Genomic DNA, 25,455 nt, shown 5'->3' on the forward strand with positions numbered 1-25,455 from the left:
ATATCAGATGTGTACAAGTAGGCAACTAAGTTTGGCTCTTTAGGTACTTGGGTGCAATGGTGACTCAGCCTTGGCCTGGATCCACAGATACTGTCATGTTTCATCGGATCTTTTGACATTTCACCATGTGTTGAGGCTTCAAGCATTGCAAGACACTTGTTTCTATTGATGGCACTCACCTATATGTAAATAAGCCCAGGACAACAGCAAGCTGACGCACCCTCCCAAATTGCGCTGGCCATGCTCCGTGGCCCGGCACATCTGGCGATACAGCCATGCCAGGACCGCCGAACTCCAAGATAACTAACCACACCTCTCAAGGTCCTCCAGTAGTGGGAGCCACCTGATGTGCACTCGAGAGTCAGAGGCATCCGAAAAGATACCCCTATCAGCTGCATGATGTACCCTCTCGTGTACCTATCAGGTGTTCTTCTGTAGCGTCTGCTCCAACTCTCCACAACTGTTCTAAACCACGTGAGCTCACCGTCCACTTCTCTGTGACTGACGGTCATCTGTGCCTGGAACAACACCGAGTAGCTGCTCACATATCTCCTCAATCGTGCGTCCCTGATGGTGCTGCTCCTACCCACCGATGCACCCACTCACAGGTCACCGTCAATCCTGAGTCCCCAGCTGGTAGGCTACGTCTTGCAGGTGATAGTCATCTCTCCGCACGGTAGATGAAACGTGTGGGACTCAGGCCTCCACCTCTCTATCAAAGCCGAGCAAGCAGCCAATCGTGCTCAAACTCGACCATATAGGCGACATATCAAACCCAACTCGTCTGAGATATGACCTAATCTGCTCCAGCGGCCTTACCATTAAATTCCGCCTAGTGCGTAGTATCCGAGCGCCTACCAAACGGAAACAAAAAACACAAAAAAAGGGGTCAGTTAACACATAAAATTAGAGTTTAACAAAATAAAAAACAGTAAAAAGTGTTCCACTCTATCAAGCCTGCCCGCAATGTGCTCAGCGTGATCCAGTCTATACATCTCACCCTCGTAACCCAATAGCTGCTCCTCCATCTAAATACAATCCAGTAAAATAAAATCACAACATTGAACTCACCTTTTACGTTAACCAAATTATTAAATAAAAAATATATCTAATTATTTCACTCAGCTTATAAATTTAATAATTCTTATTCTTCCCCAAGTAACTGAACTCTAAATTTTTCAAATTAAAATTATTCTCATCCAACTTAACTTGATTAATTCTTCCACTAATTACCTTCTGAGTCACAACTTAAACTAATTATTCTAACTAAATTAACTCACAATTTATTTTGTTATACTAATTACCAAGTTATAGACAATAAATATCAATTATACTTAAAAACAATTACGAACAAATTTTAACTAACATAATAAATAATTAACAGTAAATCTAAATAATATGTCATCAGTAACTCTGTAACTCTAACTAACTAACAACCTATAACAAAATTATTTTAACTAACATGTCAATAGTTACGCTAACTAAGCTAAAAAAAACTAATTCTAAGTAAGCAAAAAATTTAACTCTAACTAAACTATTATTTACTAACCTGAAACTAAGAATGTCGTCTGCAATGTACTTCACGTGCGTCCAAAGATAGGATAAAAGCGGAAGACAGTGAATTTTGAAGAGAGATTGTACAAGAATAGGACAAACACAAATGTCCCACTGGCTTTATATATGCGCCGAACTCTACATAGATTCGTCGCGGGTGCGGCGAACTCTCCCTAATTATATAAAAAAAAAATCATATCCTAATAATTAAAGATGAAAAATGAGGTTTGGGAATTAATTATTTTTTATTTTATTTGAAAATAAAATCCGATGGATGTTTGTTTGTTATAATATTGAATGCTCTTTTTCACGTTGAAGTTGTTGGGTTTTTAATTTAAAATTTAATTTTGCTATAAAAATACAAACTTGATTTGAGTGAGTTTTGAACTTAGATACTTTATCCTCTTATCTAAAAGTTTCAACCATCGGATCATGTTCAATTTTATTATTTTGCATGTCACTAAATTTATTTATTTGATTATGATGATTATATTTGTATGCAATATAAATTTTTTTTTTACATTCTATATTGTGATTAATACATGATTTATTGAAGAATAGTCAAGAATATTTTATAATAATTATATTTTAAAAATTGATATATTTATAATTATTGTAAATAATATAATAAATTTACCCATAAAAATTTATTATATTATATATTCACATATAATTAGATTAAATAAAAATATTTTAACTCTTAATTAGTTTACAAATATTAAAAAGTAGTATTTATTTTTTAATTTTAACACTTTAATCAATATAATGAATATTATGTGTATCAAAGTCTTTATCCACAATAGATTTTAATGACACTATGATTTATATTTATTTTGATATGTCTATTTAAAGTTGAGTAATGTTAGCATAATTTATTAGTTACAAAAGTAATGATATCTGAAACTGTATTTGAAGTTCATTTGTTAAGTGGTGACAACTATAAAGAGTAAAAACATAAGGTTTTATTTCACTCAGGATATGTAGACTTTGATTATGCTTTTCGTAAGAAAGAGCCTCCAACACCTACTAATACTAACTAGTACTCGAGCTGAGTAGTATTATACGAATGGTGAAAAATTTAACCGTTTAAATATAATGTTCATTAAGTCTCTATCTTAGCTAGTATTCATGGTTCAATTCCTAATTACGAGAATGTCAAGGATTATATGAAGACTATTGATGAACAATTTGAGTCTTCTAGTAAGGCACTTGTAAGCACTCTAATGGAAAAACTATCATCTACGATACTTACTGGTGTAAGCAGTGTGCGTGAACATATCATGAGGTTGAGAGACATAGCAGCACCACTGAAAACTTTAGAGGTTGAGATCTCTAACTCATTTTCGTGCATCTTATTTAAATTCTCTTCCTATTCAATATGAACCATTTAAGATTTCTTATAACACACATAAACAAAAGTGGCTTATTAATGAATTATTGAGGATGTATGTGCAAGAGGAAGAAAAACTAGTTCAAGAACTTGGTGAAACATGCACTTTATGGTGACAAATGCGGCTAGTAAAAAGCAAACTCATAAGAAGAAAGGAAAGAGTATTGCATCCTATCCTATGAAAAAGAAGATGCACTGTGTGTCTTTTTCATAAAAAAAAGACATATAAAGAAAGAGTACCCAAAATTTATAGCTTGACTTGAGAAGAAAGGTACTAACCTTTATGATCTTATTCCTTCAGTATGTTTTGAATTTAATTTTGTTGAAATGTGTCATGACACTTAGTGGATTGATTTTGGTGCTGAAATTCATATTTCAAATATTATGCAGAATTTCATAAGGAAAAGAAAATCGACAGAAAATGATTTGAGCATCTATATGAGCAATCGGATGCATTCACGTTGGAAGCTGTTGGAACATTTAGACTTATATTAAATACGGTTGTATTTTATATTTGGAAAAAACTTTTTATATTCCAAATTTTTCTAAAAATTTGACTTTTTTTTTTATCTAAACTTGTAAAACAAATATTATCTATAAATTTGTATGATGATGCTGTTGGCATTATTAAAAATTCAAATATTATTGGACATAATACTTTAGTTGGTGATTTATTCAAAGTTCATTTAGCTAAAAATATTTCATCAAGTTTAATGATTGTGCATGTAGTGTTATGAATAAAAAATCTTCATGTTATGACACATAGTTGGGATATATCTCTATTGGAGAATGAAAAAATTAGTAAGTGATGAGGTTTTGAATTTATAGATTTACTGATTTGATACTTGTGTGGATTGCATTAAGAAAAACCAAACAAAAAAGTCTCAAAATGTGCTAAAAGAAGTTTGGCATATTAGAAATAATTCACAATGACATATGTAGTCCGAATATATCCTCAAGTGGTCAGAAATATTTATCTTCTTATTAATGATTATTCAAGATATATGTATCTCTATCTGCTTCATAATAAATAACACTTTGAATGCTTTTAAAGTTTATAAGTGCTTGTTTGTGTGCCATAAACTTGATAAAATTTGTTTTTTCAATGAAACAAGATTTTTTTTTTATTTTTAGCATGTTTGACAAATTTCTAGTAGTAAAGTAAAAGCACTAGAAAAAAAAAATCTTTTTTGAGAAACGGTAATTTACATCTTTTTTTTAAAGATCCTTTTTTTAAAAAAAATGTTTTTTCATGTAATAAATAAATAAAAAAGTACTTTTATATCGTTATACCCAAACATAATTGATAGATAAAAGATTTTTTTGCACGAAATACCCAAACATAAAATTACTTTTACTTTTTCATAAGATCTTTTAAAAAAAGATAACTCGAAGAAAGATCTTTTTTATAAATTCACCCAAACAAACTCTAAAGCTGAAGTAGAGAAGCAATATAAAAAGCAAATTAAGATTGTGAGATCAGATAAAGGTGAAGAATTCTACAAAAGATATACTTGATATGGATATACATCTAGTCCATCTGCAAATTATCTTCAAGAGCATAGTATTGTGGTATAATATACCATGCTTGACACACTAGATCAAAATGATGTAGCTAAAAGAAGAATCAGACTTTATTGGATATGGTGAGGAGTATACTTAACAACTCCAATCTTCTTTTATTTCTGGAGTGAAACCTTTAAGACAACCGTGCATATATAAATAGAGTTTCCAACTAAGATAGTTACTAAAACGCCATTAAAACTATGAAAATGTTGAAAACCTAGTTTGAATCATATATGTATTTGAGATTGTCCTTATGAAGTTTGGTTTATAATCCACAAAAAAGGAAGTTGGATCCAAGAACGATAAGTGCCTATTTTTATATGAAAAGTCTAAGGATTATATGTTTTATTGTCCCTCTCACTCATGTAAAATAGTTAAATCTAAAAAAACAAGATTTTTAGAGTATGATGTGAAAAGTGGGAGAAATCGTTCTCTTAATTTAGTCCCCAATTCAAAGTAATAACAAAACACTCTAACTCTATCTCAATTTTGGTGGTTCAAGAATTAAAAGTTCTAAATAAAATTAAAGATTATTCACAATAGCTGGACATAAGTAGATTACTAATTTTATAAAATAACTAATAGAATAAGTGCTTGTTTTGATGTCATTAAGTTAATAAAAAAGATTTTTTTTCAATAAAAATATTATTTTTTTATTTTTAGCGTGTTTGATAAATTTTTAGTAGTAAAAATAAAATCACTAAAAAAATAAAAATATCTTTTTGAAAAACTACAATTTATATCTTTTTTTAAAGATTTTTTTTAAAAAAATATTTTTTACGTAATAAATAAATAAAAAATACTTTATATAATTACACAAAAATATAATTAATAAATAAAAAATTATTTTATATAAAATATTCAAACAAATAATTACTTTTATTTTTTATAAAATCTCTTAAAAAAAGATAACTTAAAAAATATAGATGGAACAAATAATTGTCTAGAATTTTTTAACAAACGCGAGGAACAAAATTAAAATTAATCAAATCGATAGTGTTTTTTTTTTTTTAAATAATCATGGATGCGTGGTGAAAGTGAAACATAGTTTGGCAATTTTAAGGATGAAGTAAATGTTTTTTTTACATGAAATACCCAAATTGGTCATCCCTAAATCAGGTGAGTAAAAACTAAAAAACTTGAATGAAGCTTGGTTGAGATGGATGAGGTATTAGGTTGGTAGTTACTAGCTAGGAAGGAAGAAGGAAGAAGAAGGAAGAAGGAAAGAAAGAGATTAGAAAGATGGAGGTGGAGTTGGAGCCTCGAGTGAAGGCTCTTCCGTACAAGGTGAAAGCCATGTCCAGGGAGTCACCTTCTCAGAAGGCACTTCACGTTCTCGACACCGACCTCCGCACTCACTGGTCCACCGCCACCAACACCAAGGAGTGGATTCTTCTCGAACTCGATGTCCGTACATTTCATTCTTTTCTTCCTTCCCTTTCCAGGGTTTTTATTTTTAAGTCTTCATGGATGCTTAGTCACTACTTAGTACTTAGGTTTGGATTTCTTTAAGTGTAACATCGCTCAGCTTAGTTTACCCTCTTGTTGGTTTTGTGGTTGGTAGTTTTGTTTCAAGAATGATAAATTGGTGATGAACAAGTACTTGGGTTTGGCCTTGTATTGAGGTTTTCATGCTTCAAAAATAGGAAAAAAAAAAAAATACTTGTTAGGTATAAAATTTGCCAGAATTAGTGGCAGACTATGATTTGAACTCTTTAGATTTGTTAACCCATGATTTCCTCCAACCGCAAAAGATTGCCAACTTCTTCTGGCAGGAGGAATTCTGGTCATGTAGCATGGTTTGAGCATTAATCAATTTAAAGATTGAGTGTTGTGAATAGGATGTTTCGTGTTGATACCTTTCGAATTGGTGTCAAAATGCTAGATAAATCTTTTCATGTGGGATTAAAGTTGTTGTACAAATTTATCATTGTGCATCTCTTCACATCTCTAAGTGGTATTTGTATGTTCATGTTGCAGGAGCCTTGCCTATTGTCACATATACGGATTTACAACAAGTCTGTACTTGAGTGGGAAATTGCAGTTGGATTGCGTTACAAGGTTAGTGGAAAATTCTTAGACAATGATAATTGGAAACTTACCCTCATTTGGAGAGAGATGCACTTGTGTTTGTTCAATATTTGAATTACCTATGTGACTTATGATTTAACTATGTGTTTTCCAAGATCAAAAGTGTCATTGTGTAATCCTTACTGATTATATTTGCTTGCCAGCCAGAGACGTTTCAGAAAGTTCGACCACGTTGTGAAGCACCTAGACGCGACATGATCTACCCTACAAACTATATTCCATGTCGATATGTGAGGATATCTTGTTTGCGTGGGAATCCCATTGCCATTTTCTTCGTTCAGGTATGCTTTTCTTTCTGATGTTCATCATGTGACAAATTAAATCTTATCGAATTGCTATCCACCCCCCGCCTCCCTCTCCCTTGTTGCAGTTGATTTCTCTATGCCACTTTTGTTGGTAACCTAAGCTTCATATTATTATTATTATTATTATTATTTCCTTAACAAAATCAGAGATAATGGTGGAGGGACTTATGCAATTGGAAGTTTTTGTCTATTTGGAGGCGAAGTTCAATAAATGAAAAACAAGATTTACAACAAAAAACACTAAGGAATCAAAAGTTCAGGTTCTTGAGTTGGTAAAATTGAAAGTGAAGGGTAGAGGGAAAGAAATGCATTAAATAGGTGGCATTATTTATAGAGGATAGGAAAACAAGCTATGGAACTGCCTCAAAACATAATAATACCAATCCAAATATCTTCCGAAAACGCAATGTGGGAACCCTTCTCAAATGTGAGGAGAATATAGAACGGAACGACAATAAATCCTGATAAATAAATTTCAAGGCACTAATATGATTAACTTGCACATTGGTGTTCCACCCATTCAGATGCAAGCCCAGTTGACTTGATGACATTACAGTGTAGGTTGTGGAGAAAATGCCAAAGCCCTTAGTTGTCAATGCTTTGTTCGCGGACTCCAAATCAGCAAAGCCCAAGTCCCTTTGCTTTCATGGTTCACAAATACCTCCCAACTAACAAGGTGGTCTCTTCTACAACTATGTACCCTTCACAAAAGAAAGTTCTGCATAAATTTCTCCATTGTTCTGAAAAGGGAGAGAAAGTGAAACTATATGGGGATTTTAGACAGACATAAATAAATAAGAGAGATTTGGCCTCATAAAGAGCTTCTTTATTGCATATTTTTGTTCAATTTATCGAAATGCTAACATAAATGATCAAGATGTTAGATAACTTTGATTCAGTTGTTATATCGATGAAAATTATTAGGTGGTGGAAATATGTCAATGCATTATGCAGATGTTAATTGAACCTTTCCCTTCCTCTATATTTTTGAAAGAGGGTAACGCACAGTACAAGACATAATGTGTTTATATCAGGAAGATAAACTAAAATGCAAGCAGATTCACATAAAATTAACGAGGCAGAGAAGGAGCTTTAAAGTTCTACTAACTTATCTTTTTTTTTTTCAGCAATCTCTCTAGAAATCTTTATTTGTTCTTTGTTTCTAATGTATTGGGAATGCCCACTTCTTTGTTACTGTTGGTCTTTTATGACCTTGTGTACTTCCTTATTGCATATATGAAAGTACCTTATCTTTTTGGGAAAAAGAAAATGGTTCATAGAAAAGTAATGCAAAGCTCAGCTCTTGTTATACAATACATCTAGACTAAGTTTTGGACTCTTTCCTTTTTTCAAACACAAATTGTTTCTTCAGTTACTTTTTGAGCTTCTGAGGCGAATTAATGATTTATTAAGCATTTTAGGTTCGTATTCTTACACTTATTATATTATAAGTGTTTGTAAGCTTATCTCTATAGGGGACTTTCCCTCTCAGACATGTTGAGAGATTGGGAAAAAAAAAAAAACTATGTTTGTAGATAAACCTTTTGTTTTGTATAGGGGAACCCTTATCCCCAATTTGTATCATCCTTCTTCTCATCTTAACGAAATGCTTTTCTATAAAAAAAAGGTTTAAATTTCAAATGATTGTCATTGGTGTTACTAAACTTGTTTTTAACAATCTATCTCTTGCAGCTGATTGGAGTTTCTGTGGTTGGTCTTGAGCCCGAGTTTCAACCAGTTGTTAATTACTTGCTACCACATATTATATCACACAAACAGGATCCTCATGACATGCATCTCCAGGTTGATTGAATTTTTGGTTCCATAAATATGGTTATTGTGTAATTTATTTTGTCTATTATTATTATTGTTATTATTATTTGTTTCTATTTCTGATGCTTCATAGTTTTGTAGTTATTGCGAGACTTGACGAGTCGGTTACTTGTATTTCTTCCACAACTAGAGGTGAAATTCGGGATTCTTCTTTCATGATTTTATCACAATTCCATTTTTTCCCTATCCTTCTTAAGTATTGATTGTGCAATGTTTATGAACTTCAGGCAGACCTTACAACCTTTCCAGATAGTCCAGAGTCTAGCCTACGCTTTATATCCATGCTTGCGGGTCCTCTTTATCCCATTCTTCATGTGGTGAATGAACGGTTAGTTTGCTTTTTCTTGTTTGTTGCCAGTGCAAGTCTTGTTTGGTACTGGTTTTATTTGTTTATAGTTCCTTGTCTTGGTTGGGTTTTCTTGACTAATGTCATATTCGAAATTTTGGAAACGAAGTGTTGTTATATGTTAGTCTTATAGAGAACCCAATGGTACAAATTGTTGTATAGCCCACCCTACCTGCTGGGAAAATGCCAGCTATTTTGCTCATTTTGGTGCTTCTGGCTTAAATTAACATGCATTCAATTTGTAAGAATTTTGAATTTTGATGTGGTTTTATTGTACATACCTAATCTGTACTAATATACTCTCTATCACTTCTAAAACTGTATCTCCTGAAGTACAAATCTCAAATGCATCTGTATCCATATTGATTTTTCTGTAATTGCAGGACTTCTTCAAAGCCTTCAGGAAATATCACAGATCTTGATATCTCCAAAAGTAGTCAACCCTCGACGGCTTTAACTGTTTCCTCTAACTTTGAGGTAGCTTCTAGAATCATTTGTCTGATATCTTGTCCACTTGCCTTTATTAGCAAACTTTTGCTTTTCAATTGTATTTTTGTCTTTTTCTGCCACTATGTATGCGCTGTTCTTGGCTTTCATGGGATGAGTTTGTCTGTTTCAACTTTAAAATTCATATTCATGAATATACTGCCTGATCCCTTAATCTCACTACGATCCAGAGTTCAATATTTCTTTATTTATTTTCTTAATAAGAAAAGACATCTTCATTAGAGAAGTGAAACAATGTGTTTGGAGCATTAGATAAGATATTCTTCTTTAGGATTCAACACCAATAAACGAAGAGGAAATAGAAAAAACAGTGCCTCTTTTTTTTCCACCAAATAACAACACAGAATGTTACTTTAGTTGACATTTAATGAGATTCTCAATTTCTCATTATTTATTACAGGATCTAGTCCATTAGGTTTTCACTGTCTTTTATTTTTATCTTTGTGAAGAAGTTTCACAATCTCTTGTAACATGCTTTCTCCCAATATTTATTTTTAAAATTAACAAGAACAACAGAGCCTTATCCCACTAGGTGGGGTTGGCTACACGGATCAATGATGCTATTCAGTCTTGTAAGGTATGATGTATGGTTAGATGTCTCTAGATCTTCTCATTCAAAGTCTTAGTTTTCCCTCTGCCTCTAACCTTTGGTGTATCTTCACTCTAATCTACCCTTGTTACATGCTCTGGTAGTCTTCTCTCAACATGTTCAAATCACATGAGACAGGATTCCATCATCTTTTCAACATAGGTGCCACTCTGACTTTCTCGCACGTCCTCTTTCCTTATTCTATCTATTCCTATATAGTCATTCATTCATCTAAGTATCCTCATTTCGGCCACACCAAACTTATGTTCGTGTTCTCCATTTACCATCCAACATTCTGTTCCAAACAACGTAGCTGGTCTAATGGCAGTGTGTTTTAAAGGTATTTTATTTGTAATTCAAAACACTTCTCCATTTTGACCAACCAACTTGAATCATATGGTTTTACATCATCTCTTTTTCCATGGTTTTGAATAATGCAACCAAAAAAGTAATTCACCTCGACCTCAACCAAAATAATTCTTTGATTAAAATAATATTTTTTAATCCAAAAAAGAAGATAAGGAATTCTCCTTAACCAAAAGTAGAGCTTAAAAGAGAAAAACAATTGAAAACTTCATTACAAAATGGCCTCTTCAATTATATACCACATTATTTATACAGAAATCCGTGGGAAAGAAGCAGTCTCCTGCTGGACTTTTTCTTGATTATTATTATGAGATTTGGTAGTGAGTTCCTAAGGGCATTTGTTAAGGAGACAAAAGTGGAAAACTTTTGAAGTGTTTGATGTATTCAATGAATTTGAAACTTAAAACATTTCCTTTTATATAAAACATTCTACTTTTCTCAAGGATAATCATGAGCAAAACCTTTATATTATTTTCCCTCCATCTACTTATTCTTAATTATTGAGGGTTACACTTGTATGACGTTTCTCACTCCTCTACTGTTTTTTTTCAATGCAGCCTAGGAGATCACGAAGTACATCACCTCTTATCTTGTCTGCGCATCGAGCCATAGTTTTTAGGCCAGATGCAATTTTTGTGCTACTGAGGAAGGCATATAAAGATTCTGATCTTGGATCTGTTTGTAGAACGGTATTAGTCATGTACTTGCCTGAATAAATTCTTGTTTTACATTGACTTGTGCATTTATCCTCCTTTTTTTTTCCCTGCTCAATCCATTCCAAATGTTCATTTTCATTTTTATTTCTGGGTATATATTTTTCTTGTTTCAGGCAGCTAGAATTATGCAGAAGTTCATAAACCCTGATACCGATCAAAATGTATCTAACCCTCAAAATGATATATTATCTATTTCGGAAGAAAAATCAAAACTTGAACTGTCGAGTTCTTTCACCTTATTTGACTATTCAAGCCTCTTCGGTGAGGAGTTCCGGATGCCAGATGAGCCTTGGGATTGCAGTTATCTTAATATATTGGATATTGCAGCACTGGAAGAAGGAATCTTAAATGTTTTATTTTCTTGTGCGTCACAGGTTTGTTACAGTAAAATGATATATCATTCCTTGAGCCTATCTTTTTCTCAAATTTCTTTTTATTTTGCACACTGTTTGATACATTGTTGTTTGCAGCCTGTCCTTTGCAGCAAGCTGGCAGAGAGAGCTTCAGACTTTTGGGCTGTGCTGCCACTTGTACAAGCTCTGCTTCCAGGTTGAGTGTTAATAATGAGTTGATGTTGTGGTTAAAATCAGGTTTACAGCATAATGAAGCCATTTTGGGTCATTGAAATAACGAAAACTTTTGAAATGGAATGCTACCCTAGTAGAAAATGATGTGCTAATTTCCTCATCATTTTATTTCTCCTTGATAGCTCTGCGCCCATTGGTGAGCAATCCTTTTGAAATTGTTGATGAGACTTTTTCGCTATGGAAGCAGCCTATTGTACAACAGGCCTTATCCCAGGTTATGCTTAAAAAGCTTTTTTATTGGGGAATGGATCTTCTCAATTTTTTTTCAATTGAGAGAGTAAAGTGTGATCTCTAACCCTTCAATGATTTCTCTTTCATGTTTTTTCTTGGTCCCACTTATAAAATTAATGGTGAGAGATCATACTTTATCCTATCAAGTGAAAACAAAAATTGAGAGGATCCCATCCCTTTATATTGAATCTATTTTCTGGATGTTTTATACATGTTCTTTTTAAAATCTATTTTTGATGATTTTCTTAGACTTTGTTCTCCTGATGTGGGCCATGTATGCAGATTGTTGCTACAGCAACATCAGACGCATATCGACCACTTCTTCATGCATGTGCTGGTTATCTCTCTTCATATTCACCATCTCATGTACGTCAACCGCTATTTCTTAATGGTTAATTTTGTTCTTGAGTAATCTATATTCTGTGGTCTTCTGCTTGATTGGATCACATCTTCAGTCACTCTAGCTATGTGGATCACATCTTCTGTCACTCTTGCTATTATTTTCCTCTAGTCTGGTGTAGACAGTTTATCAGAGGTTGGATTGATGTTTCTATTATTAAAAGAATAAATACATTAATAATGTTCTTATATATTGAATGAGTTGTGTATTTCTTTCCAACAGTTTAAACTTTCAGGAGAGAAGTCATCTTCTATTTTATTATTTTATTCATTTATTTTGATTATTTTGATAGTTCGTTATATCTTATACGTTGCATCTATGACCAAGTGGTCTAAAGTTTAATCCTCATTTACTATGGTTTGCTATAATTAACTATAAAGTAGATAGAATAGAAGTATTCCGTAATAAATTATACACCTACTCTCTTCTGGGTTAGCCACTTACTTCAAATAAACTATTTTGTAGGCTAGGGCTGCATGTGTGCTGATTGATTTGTGCTCTGGTGTGCTAGCACCATGGATGACTCAGGTGATTGCGAAGGTACGTTCAACCTGATTCCATATGATTTAAGAAATACTCTGGGGATGTTATGTTCCTTGTTTTGTTTTTATATGTACTTGTCATTATCATTATTTTTTATCATAATCATCCTCATCTTGTTAAAAGTTCACCAGTCACCGCCACCCATAAATACCAAACCTGGTTTTATGTTTTATCTATGCTCGTTCCGTATCATGTTCAAATTTCTATGTTTTATCTAATGCTTTTGTTTGGAGTTAGGGAGTTAGGAGGTTGGGATTTTATTGTATTGCGCTATATATGCTACTCTTTGGTTGAGTTTTAGGGTTGGTTTCTTTCACTTAATTGCTGATTTTCATATAGGCTTTATATTACCTAAATAGTAAATAGCTATTTTGATTCCTAAAAGATTCAAATTTTGACAAAAGGACCCCTAAAAGATATACTCTGTCAAAATTATCAAATGTTTAGTCAAGGGTCAACTTACTCAGTTAACTATTAGCTTTTTTATGAAATTACTAATCTACCCTCACTTTCTCTCTTATCATTGCCATCACCCCCACCTCACCACCATTTGCCCCACCCCATCCCACTGCCACCACCCCATTGCCATTGCTCTTCACTCACTGCCACCATTCCACCCCGCCACTGCCCCTCCTCACCCACTACCATCACCCCTGACTGACCACCACCAATATCATCACCATCATTATCATCGTTGTCAACACCACCACAAACCTTAACCCCACTCCACCGCTGTCACCCCTTACTGTTGTGGCCATCATCATCATTTTCCCCTTACCCACAAACCCACCACCGCTACAGCTCCAATTTCTACCGCCTTTGCCTCATCCTCATCTTCTTCTAGTTCTCCATCTCTCCGTCTTCACTTCCTCCTCCGGTGAGGGTGATGCTTGCATTTCTTTTTCCCTTTCTTTTTAAACAAAGAAAAGTGATTTTATGATGTAGGCTTTGTAACTTCACATGCTCCCTTACACAACCGGTACTGATTCTGGATAAAAGAGGAGGGTGTGTTAAAGTCAAAGGTCAACACTGATTTTTGAATTTTTAGTTTTTTACTACCTAGTTGTATGAGACTGGATGCCAGATGATAAAGATAAACAAGGAAGCTTAACGTTGCAATGATGAGGATGAATTGGACAATTGGAACCAATGGTTAGTGGAAGTAGTTGGGGTACCAGTTATTGTTAAAAAGATGAACTTATATGTTTGGGGAATGCTAACCTCACCCCTTAGCATTAGCATATATATATACATATTAGATTTTTTTTAAAAGGAATTTTCTGCTATTTGAATGAATTTCTAACTTAATAGTATATATAAATATATGTAGGAAATTCTTGTGGAGTAAATGTTCTATTTTGTATTCTGTGTTATGGACATATGCCAAGATTTAAGTGTTGGTATTAAATATTGTTTGTTTCCTTATCTATGGGATTGCTTTGCATAGGTTGATCTTGCTTTGGAGCTGATGGAGGATCTTTTGGGTGTAATACAGGTTTGTTTGTCAATCTTCGATACATCATGTTCTTCTTGGGTGCTGTCGTTATTTCTTGCATTATGACATTCAAACTACCTTTAAGTAGTTTTGCTTTGGCATCTTGTGCAATGAATTTGTTGAATGAATTAAGTTGCTGTGCCTGAAAGTTCGTTCCATACTCCCATTTTTTTCTGGTGATAACTGTTCTTTACTAAGCTTAATGTTATGGTCTCTAGCTAAGATTAGCATGTTTTTCAGGATGCCCACAATTCACTTGTTCGTGCTCGTGCTGCCTTGAAGTATATCTTGCTTGCTCTGTCCGGGCACATGGATGACATTTTGGGGAAGTATAAGGTACTTCACTATAAATGAGAATTAAAATTGTTGCTTCCCTTTCCATTATTGTTGGTACATTGTATCAAGACGTTTCAGTGCCATACTAACTAACCTTGAAGTTTAAGCTAGAACTTGGAGGCCTATGAATAGTGATGAAGTTGTTGCACTGTGCTCAAGACGTTTCACACACACAGGGAGTGTTGTATAGAAACGACTATTTGGAACGACTATTTGGACAATTATGTAGTAACAAGTGAAGTACACAATATGTGCAAGCATGATACATTGGACACATCAGGATAAAGTGCCTTAATTGGCCTGACCACTAAAAAATGTCATTGGCATTAGTTAAGCACCTATGTTCAAATAAATACCTTGGATTTTCACAATGGTTTATCAATAGGAAAAGTACTACCATGCGAAAGAAGAGTAACTCAAGTTTAAAATCTATACAAATATTTCTCAAAAGTACTCTGCTAAGGGACAAAATCAAGGGAATCCATATAAACTGTGTCAAGGTGGCTGAGATGGGATCCAAAATCAGAATATTCTGTATGTTTGAATATTCTATATGTTTATAGTGATAACTCCATCGAGGGAAAAAAAAAGGGGATTCTTGGACACACAAAATTAGAACTATGCTAAGAAGTAAAAAAAGATAACTATTCTAAGAAGAAATGCATTACAGACATGCTGAGGTTCAGATAAAGCGAACTTCTATGCATAGGACTCCCAGAATTCATTGTGAGATCCCTAACGTTCAGGGAGGATGTTAGAGCAAGCTGAAATAACTCACTGGTAACCTGGACATATAATCATGTGTCAGCTCACTTGTTGTTTATAGCTCATCCAGGCAGTTAGTTTTGGTCCATATCTGGGCCTGAGAATTAAGTGATTCCCTTTTATATTGTAGAATTTGATGTTACATTCTTTTAGGCTCCATTTGGTCTCTCTCTCTCTCTCTCTCTCTGTTGCCTCCTCCATTGCATTCGTTGCCGCCACCTCTCTCACCCTCTCCATTGTTCTTTCTCTCTTTGTCAATGTATCTCTTTTCTGTTTTTATTCTTTCTTTTTTTTCGAAAACAAAAAATAGTTGGAATCGATATTTTATTTGAGGTAATATTTACTAGTTCTAGGTTTTTATTTGGAGTGATGATATTTTTTGTCAAGAATGATGTTTGAAGAAGGTGGATGAGGTTTGTTAATATTTACTCCTACATGTGCCAATTCCAGGAAGTTAAACACAGAATCCTCTTTCTTGTGGAGATGCTGGAGCCTTTTCTTGATCCCGCCATTGCTGTATCGAAAAGCAAAATAGCTTTTGGGAATCTTCCAGCTTCCTTTCAAGAAAAACAGGAACACAACTGCATGATTGCTCTAAATATCATCCGTATTGCAGTACAAAAGCCAGCTGTACTACCTTCTTTGGAATCAGAGTGGAGGCATGGATCTGTGGCTCCTAGGTAATGCATGGTTTTCTTGTGCTGTAGCTTAGGGATTTATCAACTCTTTCAATGCATTGTTTTTCTGTTCATATAATCATATTGTATGTTGTTGATCTTCCCGTTCTAACAACAACGTTGTGAATGAATTATATGTTAGCAAAATTCTTTGGCGGCCACATAAAATGCAGTTGACTTTGTGTGTGGCTATTGTTGTTAATGTTTAGGGGTGAATAAAACTAATATTTATTTTAAGATGAAGAAACTTGTTAGGATCTATTAATTCTGATATTATGTTACTCTTTTACTTCCTTTTGCAGTGTGCTTCTCTCCATATTGGAACCGCACATGCCATTGCCACCTGATGTTGACCTCTGCAAGTCTGCCTCCAAACCAGCAGAACCAGAAACTGTATTGTCACCACTCTCATCTGTTTTTAATGGTAGTAGTGGTTTCTCTAAGCCAAATGGGCAAGATGAATCTGATGGAAAATCAGATGTTTCAGAAACAGCAGGAAAATCTGATTCCATTGAAGACCGCAATCTACTTTTTGCCCCACTAGAATTGCAGAATATTGCCTTGACCAAGTTTTCTAGCATTCCTAGTCAAAATAATTCTGTCGCAAACTTTGGGGATATGAGCGCCGAATCAAGTCAAATGGTTGAAAAACATTCCACTGATGTTCTCTTGAATGATGGTCGGGGTTTTGACTATTTAAACTTGCAAGCAGATTATTTTCAACTTTTGAACTACCATGATTGTGAGCTTCGTGCTTCTGAGTTTAAACGCTTGGCTTTAGATTTTCATTCTCGAAGTGATATTACTGTTGAAAGCCATGATGCTGCAATTGATGCATTGTTATTGGCTGCAGAATGCTATGTAAATCCTTATTTCATGTTGTCTATTGGAGCCTCTTCAAAACTTGTGGACCTTTTCAACATCAATGCAAGGAAAACATTGCAGTTTCACAATATTAAGCAGTTAAATAAGGCTTCTGGAACGAATAAAGCTAATTTGGAAACAGTAGCAAATTTAGAAGGAAAAAGAGATAAACTTGTTTTTCACATACTGCTTGAGGCTGCTGAATTAGATAGAAAATATCATTCAACAGTATCTGATGGTGAAGATTGTCCTTATTTTACTGAGGGGTTTGATGAGCAGGTTATCAAGCTGTCTCCACATGATATACAATATGCTGATGCTCTTACATTGGTTCGACAAAACCAAGCTTTGCTATGTAGCTTCCTAATCCAACGACTGCGGCGAGATCAAATCTCTATGCATGAGATTCTTCTGCAGAGTCTTTTGTATTTTTTGCACTCTGGCACCAAACTATATTGTCCTCCAGAGCATGTGATAGATATCATTTTAAAATATGCTGAAGACTTGAACAAGATGGTGTCATCTTTCCATCAGCAGCTAAAGGAAGGCAGTTTGCATTTGGCACAAGAAAGAACACAAGGGTAGAGCGACGTTGGTTGCTGCTGCAACAACTTGTAATTGCTTCAAGTGGTGGAGATGACAAGGAAAAATTAATAACAAAAATCCAGAATAATTGCCTGTCTGGAAACTTGATTCCCTTTTCTGCATGGATGCAGAGAATTTCTCAGTTCTCTTGTTCACCATACCCTTTGGTTCGATTTTTGGGTTGGATGGCAGTATCTCGCAATGCAAAACAGTATATGAAGGACAGAATGTTCCTTGCATCAGATCTGTCTCAGCTATCACACTTACTTTCGATTTTTGCTGACGATCTTGCTGTCGTTGATGGTGTTGTCGATGGAAAGTATAAAGATGTTAAACTTGAAGATTCCAGGGGCGAACATGATTCTTCAGCTAAAAGAGAGTTTGAACAGTGTAATCAAAACCGTAAGGACAACTCTTTCCGCGCAATCTATCCTGAGCTCTGGAAGTTCTTTCCTAATGTGAAAAAGCAATTTGAAACTTTTGGGGAAGCTATTTTGGAAGCTGTTGGTTTGCAACTGAGATCTGTTTCTTCTGCTCTTGTGCCTGATGTTCTGTGTTGGTTTTCTGAGTTGTGCTCGTGGCCATTTTCATTTGCTTCTTCAATTGGTAATGAAAATTTAAAGGGCTATAATGCAAAGAATGCAAGAGCTATAATCCTCTATATACTTGAGTCTATTATAGTTGAGCACATGGAAGCCATGGTTCCCGAGACACCTAAATTGGTGCAAGTGTTGGTTTCACTCTCAAGTTCTACATACTGTGACGTTTCATTTCTTGAATCTGTATTGCGTATATTGAGGCCTATCATTTCATATTCTTTGTCCAAGATCTCACATGATGCAAGGTTGTCGGATGGTGCTTCCTGTCTTAACTTTGAGGAATTATGCTTCAATGTTCTATTTGATAAAATTAAGCAGAAGAATGAGATAGAAGGAAATTCTGATGATAATGGGTACAATGTAGCACTGGCTATATTTATTTTGGCATCAATTTTTCCTGACTTATCTATTCATTACAAGAGAGACTTTTTGCAGTGTTTATTAAATTGGGCAAACTTTCCTGATATCGAGCCAACCACTTCTTTCTATGATTATCTAAGTGCATTTCAATGTGTTATGGATAACTGCAAAGTCCTGTTAGTGAATACATTAAAAGCCTTTGGTCTTATTCCTCCTCAACTGCCTCCTTTCCACCATGCGAATGATGGGGACGTTTCTGATGATAACTCAAAGCCAAAGTCATGGTTTCTTAGTGATGTCTCTAACACTATAATTGAGAATGATGCTCATAAGATTGAAATGAATAATGCTATTGATGATGTTGATCGGTGCCATTTGCATTCTGATGATCTAGAGAGCTTTTCCAAAGACATAGAGGGTCTCATTAATGAGCTTAATCCAGCTATTGAGCGCTGCTGGAATCTTCATCATCAGCTAACCAGAAAACTGACAATAACTGCAGCAGAGTGTGTTGTCTATTTAAAATCTTTGACATCAGTTTCTCAAAAGTTTAAGAGTACTGAAGATTATGAAAATTCTTCCCCTGTTAAATCATCTGAACTGTCCACACATCATTGGACAACAGGTCTTGAAGGCCTTTCTGAATTGATCTTAATGCTCCAAGAAAACCATTGCTGGGAAGTTTCTTGCTTGATGGTTGATTGTCTACTTGGAATTCCCAGTGGCTTTTGCCTGGATAATGTGATAGGCACAATTTGCTCTGCAATCAAGAAAGTGTGTTATAGTGCCCCGAAAATCTCATGGCGATTGCAGAGTGATAAATGGCTATCTTCTTTGATTGCGAGAGGTATCTATTACAGTCAAGAAACTGAACTTCCTCTAAAAGAACTATTCTGTATATTGCTGGGCCATGCTGAGCCTGAGCAACGAATTATAGCTATTAAACATTTGGGAAAACTTGTTGGCCAGTACACCAATGGAGAAAGAGCAGTTATATATTCTAAAATTTGCGGTGACTTGGTTCCAAATAAGGTTTCTGTATCTGTTCCAGATCATGTTCTCTCTCATCTGGTTTCCAATACATGGGATGAGGTCGTTGTGCTGGCATCATCTGATTCCTCATTACAAATAAGGGTTCATGCAATGGCACTTCTTTCAAATTACATTCCATTTGCTGAGCGTCAAAAGCTTCAATCTTTTCTTATGGCAGCAGATACTATTTGTTGTTTGCATAACACGCAACAAGTGCATGATGGTCCTGTCCTACAACTTTCATTGGCACTTATTGCTTGTGCTTGCTTGTACTCACCAGTTGAAGATATTTCTTTAATTCCTGAAAATGTATGGAGAAGTATTGAGGAGTTAGGCTCAACAAAACATGGTATGGATCTTTAGCCTTTCTATTATGCTAAATAATCTTTACCATGTGGAATTGGCATATTGTAATCTGGATAATTTATGCTTGCTTATAACCATAAGTTCTATGCCCTATATTTTTTTCTAGATGGCAAGCTTGGGGACATAGAGAAAAGGACTTGTCAAGTTCTGTGTAGATTTAGAGACGAGGGAGATGAGGCCAAAATGGTATCTTGATCAATGCAGAAATTTTATATTTACGTTTTTCTTACCCCATGCTGATTTTCATAATTATCCTTATGTTAGGCCCTGAAAGAAGTAATTTCGTCAAGTTCTCCAAAGTATTGTGATCCAGAATTTGCCAACACCCGTGAATCTATTCTCCAGGTATAACAATTAATCATCATGTCATCCTTTTGATGAAATTCTAAATTTTAACCAGATTTAGTCCTTTTATAGATACACCATATGTTTGATGTGTCTGTTCCATGACTGATGCCAATATTGAGTAACAAAACTTTGGGGTACTGCATGGACCTAGAGTGTTGCCTTATGACAATTGCTTTTGACAAACTGGATGGTATATTGTTGGGGGTTACTAACTTTTCCCAGACATTCCTTTTTATCTTTTGTGTTTGTTCTTTCGATTAATAATGGGGTCTTACAGGGATTCTCCTTGTACATGGTCTGTATAAATTATTAGTGCTGATAATGACTTTTCTCAAGCAATTCAGTCGAATTCTGGCAACTATCTTAAAATAATTTAATGTAATGTTTTTTATAAACTGAAATCTACATTTGCATAATATATTCAAAATCTATACAAATAAGTTATTTGTTCACGTTTGTATTCATTGACACATGAAGTGTTTGTATTCAAAATCTATATCAGATTGTTTTAATTTAGTGGTTAGTATCAGTAAAAATTCTGTCACTTTAAATTATTTAGTAGGGTAAGTTGCTAAAGTCAAACCAGCATCATTCTGTCCTAATCCCACATCCCCTTGCAATATTTAGCAAATTGCAATTTATGATTGCTTACATTAGGCAACAGTTTTAAAGGATGGTCATTTAGAAACGTGGTTAGATTTTGCATATCATTGCATACTTTCACTTCTGATCCATGGTTACCTTCTAAACTTTGCTGACTTGAACAGGTCCTTTCCAACCTAACAGCCGTTCACTCATACTTTGATATATTTTCAAATAAAATTGACCAAGATGATATGGTAAGCATGGTCAATTGAATCCATTTATTATTTTAAAAATTTCAACCTGTTACATGTAATTGACCATTTTCTAGGAGGTAGAGGAGGCGGAGCTTGAACTAGACATTATACAGAAGGAAAATACACTACCAAAACAGACTAAGGATGCCAAAGATGGTAATCAGATTCAAAGTCTACCCGGTAAGTACTTTTAACTCCAGTGTATAAAGGTTCATGTAACCAAAACTAAACTTTCCCTGTAACTTTTTGTCATTGCGGCTACTGTTGTCGATTTTACAAAATTTAATCATTTTTTACAGCCTTGGAAAAGGATGTTTCACGGCTTCAGCAAATCAGAGAGTGCATTCGTTCCCTGTAAGTGATTATAGGATTCTTTATTTTTTTATCATAGTGATCATATGTTTCTTTTCTGAAGCAATGATAGGACTCCACTAGAAAGAGAATGCAAATTGGAGAAACCGTGTTAATAAAACAGTATTTACTTCCTTTGGCTGTGTTTGCTAGTGAGTTCTGTGGCTAAGTGTTTGGAAACCTATTCTTATGTTTTACCAGAGAAAAGTCCAAGCTCAAAGAAGATATTCTAGCTCGTAGGCAAAAGAAACTACTTATAAGACATGCCCGCCAAAAGTATTTAGAAGAAGCAACTCTACGGGAGGCAGAACTTCTTCAAGAACTTGATAGGTTCTTACCCATTATTGAGAATTATACTGCTTTTGGCTCTTGATGGTAGTGAAATCTGATCTTTTTGAAAATGTTCAACAGGGAGAGAGCAGCTGAAATGGAAAAAGAGCTAGAGAGACAGAGGTTGCTGGAAATAGAGCGTGCTAAAACAAGGGAACTGCGTCACAATCTTGATATGGAGAAGGAGAGGAATACACAAGTAATTTCACTTTATCAACATGATTTTCCGTTCTGAATTATGTTAGCATTACTACATGTACTAGCCCTGTCCATTAAGTCTTACTAAATCTGTTAGTCAAGCATTACCCCTTGTAATGCTCAAGTTTAGGTGTAATCATGTATGTAATCCAGGTTTGGATCTCTAAGGCAGTTAGGTAGTCTTCGTTTTCTGTTTTGAGACAAAAAGGGCAGAAACAGTGGGACAATAGATACCATCTACCGTGTCCATTCTTCAAAGGTACATAAGTTGGTTTAAAAATCCTCCTGGAGACATGTCTTTTGTGTGTCTCTATTTTAGAAGCACATAAATTACATTTTAAATTTTTCCATAGACATGGATATTTTTAAGTTTTTGTTCTGCCCCTTCTCAAAATAGTTTTTGTCCCCAAGGTCTCTAGCTCCTCTGTCTCGAAACACTTACCAAATGCTATCTTAGTAGACATATTTTCTAATAGGTCATTAGAACATTAAATAGAGCGTGCTAAAACAAGGGAACTGCGTCACAATCTTGATATGGAGAAACACTTACCAAATGCTATCTTAGTAGACATATTTTCTAATAGGTCATTAGAACATTAAAGTTGTAGCAACGTATTCTACAAACTGAATCTTCTCCTTCACAAAGTAACTGACAATCTGTGTGCTTGGACCTATCATGGAAGACTATATAGGACATATATACAATTGCATGTTTATCACATTTTTGCTTAAATGTGGTAATTCAACAAATGTTCAGCTCCTTAGCAACTGCCTTAGCCATGAGATCATGTTTATCCTGTAAATTACTATGCAATTAGGATTTTTTGATGGATGAAGAGGCCTTCCAGATATCAAGCACACCTATTTTTACAGTGCTTCTTGTGTGTGATACATTTGTTGGAGCAATTTTCTTCTGAGGAATTATTTTCTTCATAATTTTACTTCTGGTTATCAGTTCAGTAATCATGACGGGTACTGTTTGTGTAATTTAAGCGGGTATGCTACACCTGCAGTGCCATTTTGACTTTGTTGTATTGTCTTGTTGCCAACTATTTCCCAGGAGGATGCATTATTTTATATTTTATTGACATGTCCATTTGTCAGACTTTCTTGATTGAGGCTTCGAGAATATAGTTATGATGGTTTGGTTCAGGTCCTCAAAATAATAATACCTTCCGATTTTATGCAGAGAGAACTCCAGCGTGAAATAGAGCAAGCCGAATCAGGACTTCGAACATCTCGACGGGACTATCCTTCCTCCACTCACAGCAGGTAAGCTATTATATCAAGTTACATTCCTTTTAGGTTTTCTTACAGAATAAAAAAATTCAGAAGAGACATCATATGGAAATTAATGTTGGATGATGAAAGCCATCAAGAATAAGCTTAATATCCAGAATATTGTGTCGTAGGAATGAACACGTTAGATAATATAAGATTGAAAATGAATGCATTTGAAAGAAGTTGAACACTTCCTGTGGAAAAACATGGAAGAATATTGATATAGGAAGCTTGCTTGTGTAGGAAAGATTTACAAAAGCTCCGTTAAGGAGAGTAGATCAAATGGACGATAGTTCAATAAATTGAATAGGGAATCCAAGAAAACTATAGGCTTCCCGCTAAGAAAGTTACTCAGCAGTGATTTCTCTATCTTTATATGTAAGTTACAATATGGCACTAAATACTTTATAGATGGCTTTTCTTTTGTTTGCCTTTGGCTCTTCTAAAGGTGGATCACTTATGCTCCCAATTTCTTGTATCATTCTTGTTTCCTTCTTAATGATATTCTTCTTTTTATTGAAAAAATAAATAAGTAATACGATGCTACAACATTTAATCCATGTAATTGGTCGCAGTTAGTGGCTCAAGGTTTGCTAATCGTTGTTGTGTTGCATAGGTACAATGTTGTATGTCTAACCATTAAGGATTGATTCTAGTCCTCTTTCTTATATTTACATTGATCAAATTTGGATAAAGTTCTGATCTACAGTTTTTAGAGGTCATGTGGTTTCTGGACTTCTCAATAAAATTTGATTGATCAATTTTTCCAGTAGTCTTTTTTACTTTTTTTTATGTTGATGTTACCTTAGATGGTCATACTTGAGGTTCATTAGGTTTTCATCTTTTAAGTGATACACATGCATGCGCATACACACACATGAATACTTGGGGGGAAAAAAAGGAAATTATGATGAAAAAGAAAGACTGCAAAAGTTGAGGTAGACAATTAATTCTCATAAGAAAAAGAGAGTAAAAAATAAATAAACAGATAAAAGAGGAAGGTCTATGCCAATGCTTGTTGGCTCGAGTGATTTAGCGCCTAGTCCCCATAAGCTCGAGTTTGATTGTCGTGGATGGAAGAAAATATCTAGTTTTGGAATAGCTTTAGAGAGAAAAAGGATGTAAGAGATAGGGAGAGAATGGAAATCATGTAGAGGCAAAATCTTAGTTCAATTGTGGGCTAAAATTGTTGCCTGAAATAGTTTCTCGTATGTTCAAAGTTGATGGTGTCCATAGTAGAACACAGTCTTCACTCCAGTGATATAATTATCTTTGTTGTTTTGGGATTTGCATGGTAAATTGGTTCAAATTTTGTTTTGTCTTGATCTTGCAGTAGACCCCGGGAAAGATTTCGTGAGAGGGAAAACGGAAGGTCTTCTATTGAAGGCAGCACTAGAGCTGGATCTGGGAGCTTACAGCCGGAAATTCCCTCCACGAGTTCATCAATAGGAGGCTCACCATCAATTGTTGTTTCTGGGTCCCGGTCATTTCCCATCCAGCCTACCATCTTACGATCTCGTGATAGCCAGGATGACAGCAGTAGCTTATACGAAGAAAACGCTGATGGAAGCCGGGATTCGGGGGATACCGGCAGCATTGGAGATCCAGAACTAGTGTCAGCTTTTGATGGCCAATCTAGTGCATATGGTTCCCAAAGGCATGGTTCAAGGGGAAGCAAGTCAAGGCAACTTGGTGAACGAAGAGAAAGGGATAACAGACGTGAAGGGAAGTGGGAAAGGAAACATTCATAGCAGTAAAGAACAGGGAATTTTTGTTCCCTGATTACTAATTAGGGTTTATATATGTGCCATATTAAGCCCTCTTTGTGGTTAGTTATTTGCTTTTGTGGGGAAACATGATCGTGTTACATGCTTTTGGGGGACTCTAATTTTGTACAATGTGGATGTTTGTCTAGTAGTTGATACTCATCGGCATGTATATAGAGATCTATTTATTTGCTTAAACTGATTTACCTCTTTGAATAATCAAATCATTTCTTTAACCA

The 25,455-nt window shown here is 34.8% G+C and overlaps 1 protein-coding gene across 5 annotated transcripts; it reads left to right on the top strand.

Annotated features, from left to right (window-relative positions):
• The first annotated feature begins 5,554 nt into the window (after positions 1-5,554).
• LOC112776128 (uncharacterized) lies at positions 5,555-25,455 on the top strand. 5 transcript variants are annotated; one of them, XM_072226687.1, is made up of 27 exons: positions 5,628-5,917; positions 6,491-6,571; positions 6,745-6,882; positions 7,463-7,582; positions 8,599-8,709; positions 8,821-8,871; positions 8,967-9,067; positions 9,469-9,562; positions 11,105-11,236; positions 11,377-11,637; positions 11,734-11,812; positions 11,973-12,064; positions 12,364-12,447; positions 12,947-13,021; positions 14,472-14,519; positions 14,760-14,855; positions 16,071-16,300; positions 16,600-20,086; positions 20,210-20,289; positions 20,368-20,448; positions 21,219-21,290; positions 21,365-21,470; positions 21,590-21,644; positions 21,843-21,971; positions 22,053-22,170; positions 23,359-23,441; positions 24,784-25,455. In XM_072226687.1, the coding sequence occupies exons 4-18, from the start codon at positions 7,502-7,504 to the stop codon at positions 17,744-17,746; spliced, it is 2,682 nt and encodes an 893-aa protein (XP_072082788.1). In that variant the 5' UTR covers positions 5,628-5,917; positions 6,491-6,571; positions 6,745-6,882; positions 7,463-7,501; the 3' UTR covers positions 17,747-20,086; positions 20,210-20,289; positions 20,368-20,448; positions 21,219-21,290; positions 21,365-21,470; positions 21,590-21,644; positions 21,843-21,971; positions 22,053-22,170; positions 23,359-23,441; positions 24,784-25,455. The 5 variants fall into 5 exon arrangements, with proteins under 5 accessions (XP_025675935.1, XP_072082788.1, XP_072082787.1 ...); XM_025820150.3 differs by lacking the exon at positions 7,463-7,582 and having other exon boundaries at positions 5,555-5,917; XM_072226686.1 differs by lacking the exons at positions 5,628-5,917; positions 6,491-6,571; positions 6,745-6,882; ... (12 more) ...; positions 14,760-14,855; positions 16,071-16,300 and adding an exon at positions 23,694-23,828.

The sequence above is a fragment of the Arachis hypogaea genome, chromosome 19, assembly GCF_003086295.3.
Source record: "Arachis hypogaea cultivar Tifrunner chromosome 19, arahy.Tifrunner.gnm2.J5K5, whole genome shotgun sequence".
Classification (NCBI taxonomy): Eukaryota; Viridiplantae; Streptophyta; class Magnoliopsida; order Fabales; family Fabaceae; genus Arachis; species Arachis hypogaea.

What these genes read in the sequence shown, in the direction of transcription:
- LOC112776128 (XM_072226684.1), top strand. Translation starts at nt 17,872, where the DNA reads ATGCAGAGAATTTCTCAGTTCTCTTGTTCACCATACCCTTTGGTTCGA. An exon ending in GTTAGGCTCAACAAAACATG is followed by an intron (nt 20,087 to 20,209) that starts GTATGGATCTTT and finishes ATTTTTTTCTAG; the next exon opens with ATGGCAAGCTTGGGGACATA. An exon ending in AGGGAGATGAGGCCAAAATG is followed by an intron (nt 20,290 to 20,367) that starts GTATCTTGATCA and finishes TCCTTATGTTAG; the next exon opens with GCCCTGAAAGAAGTAATTTC.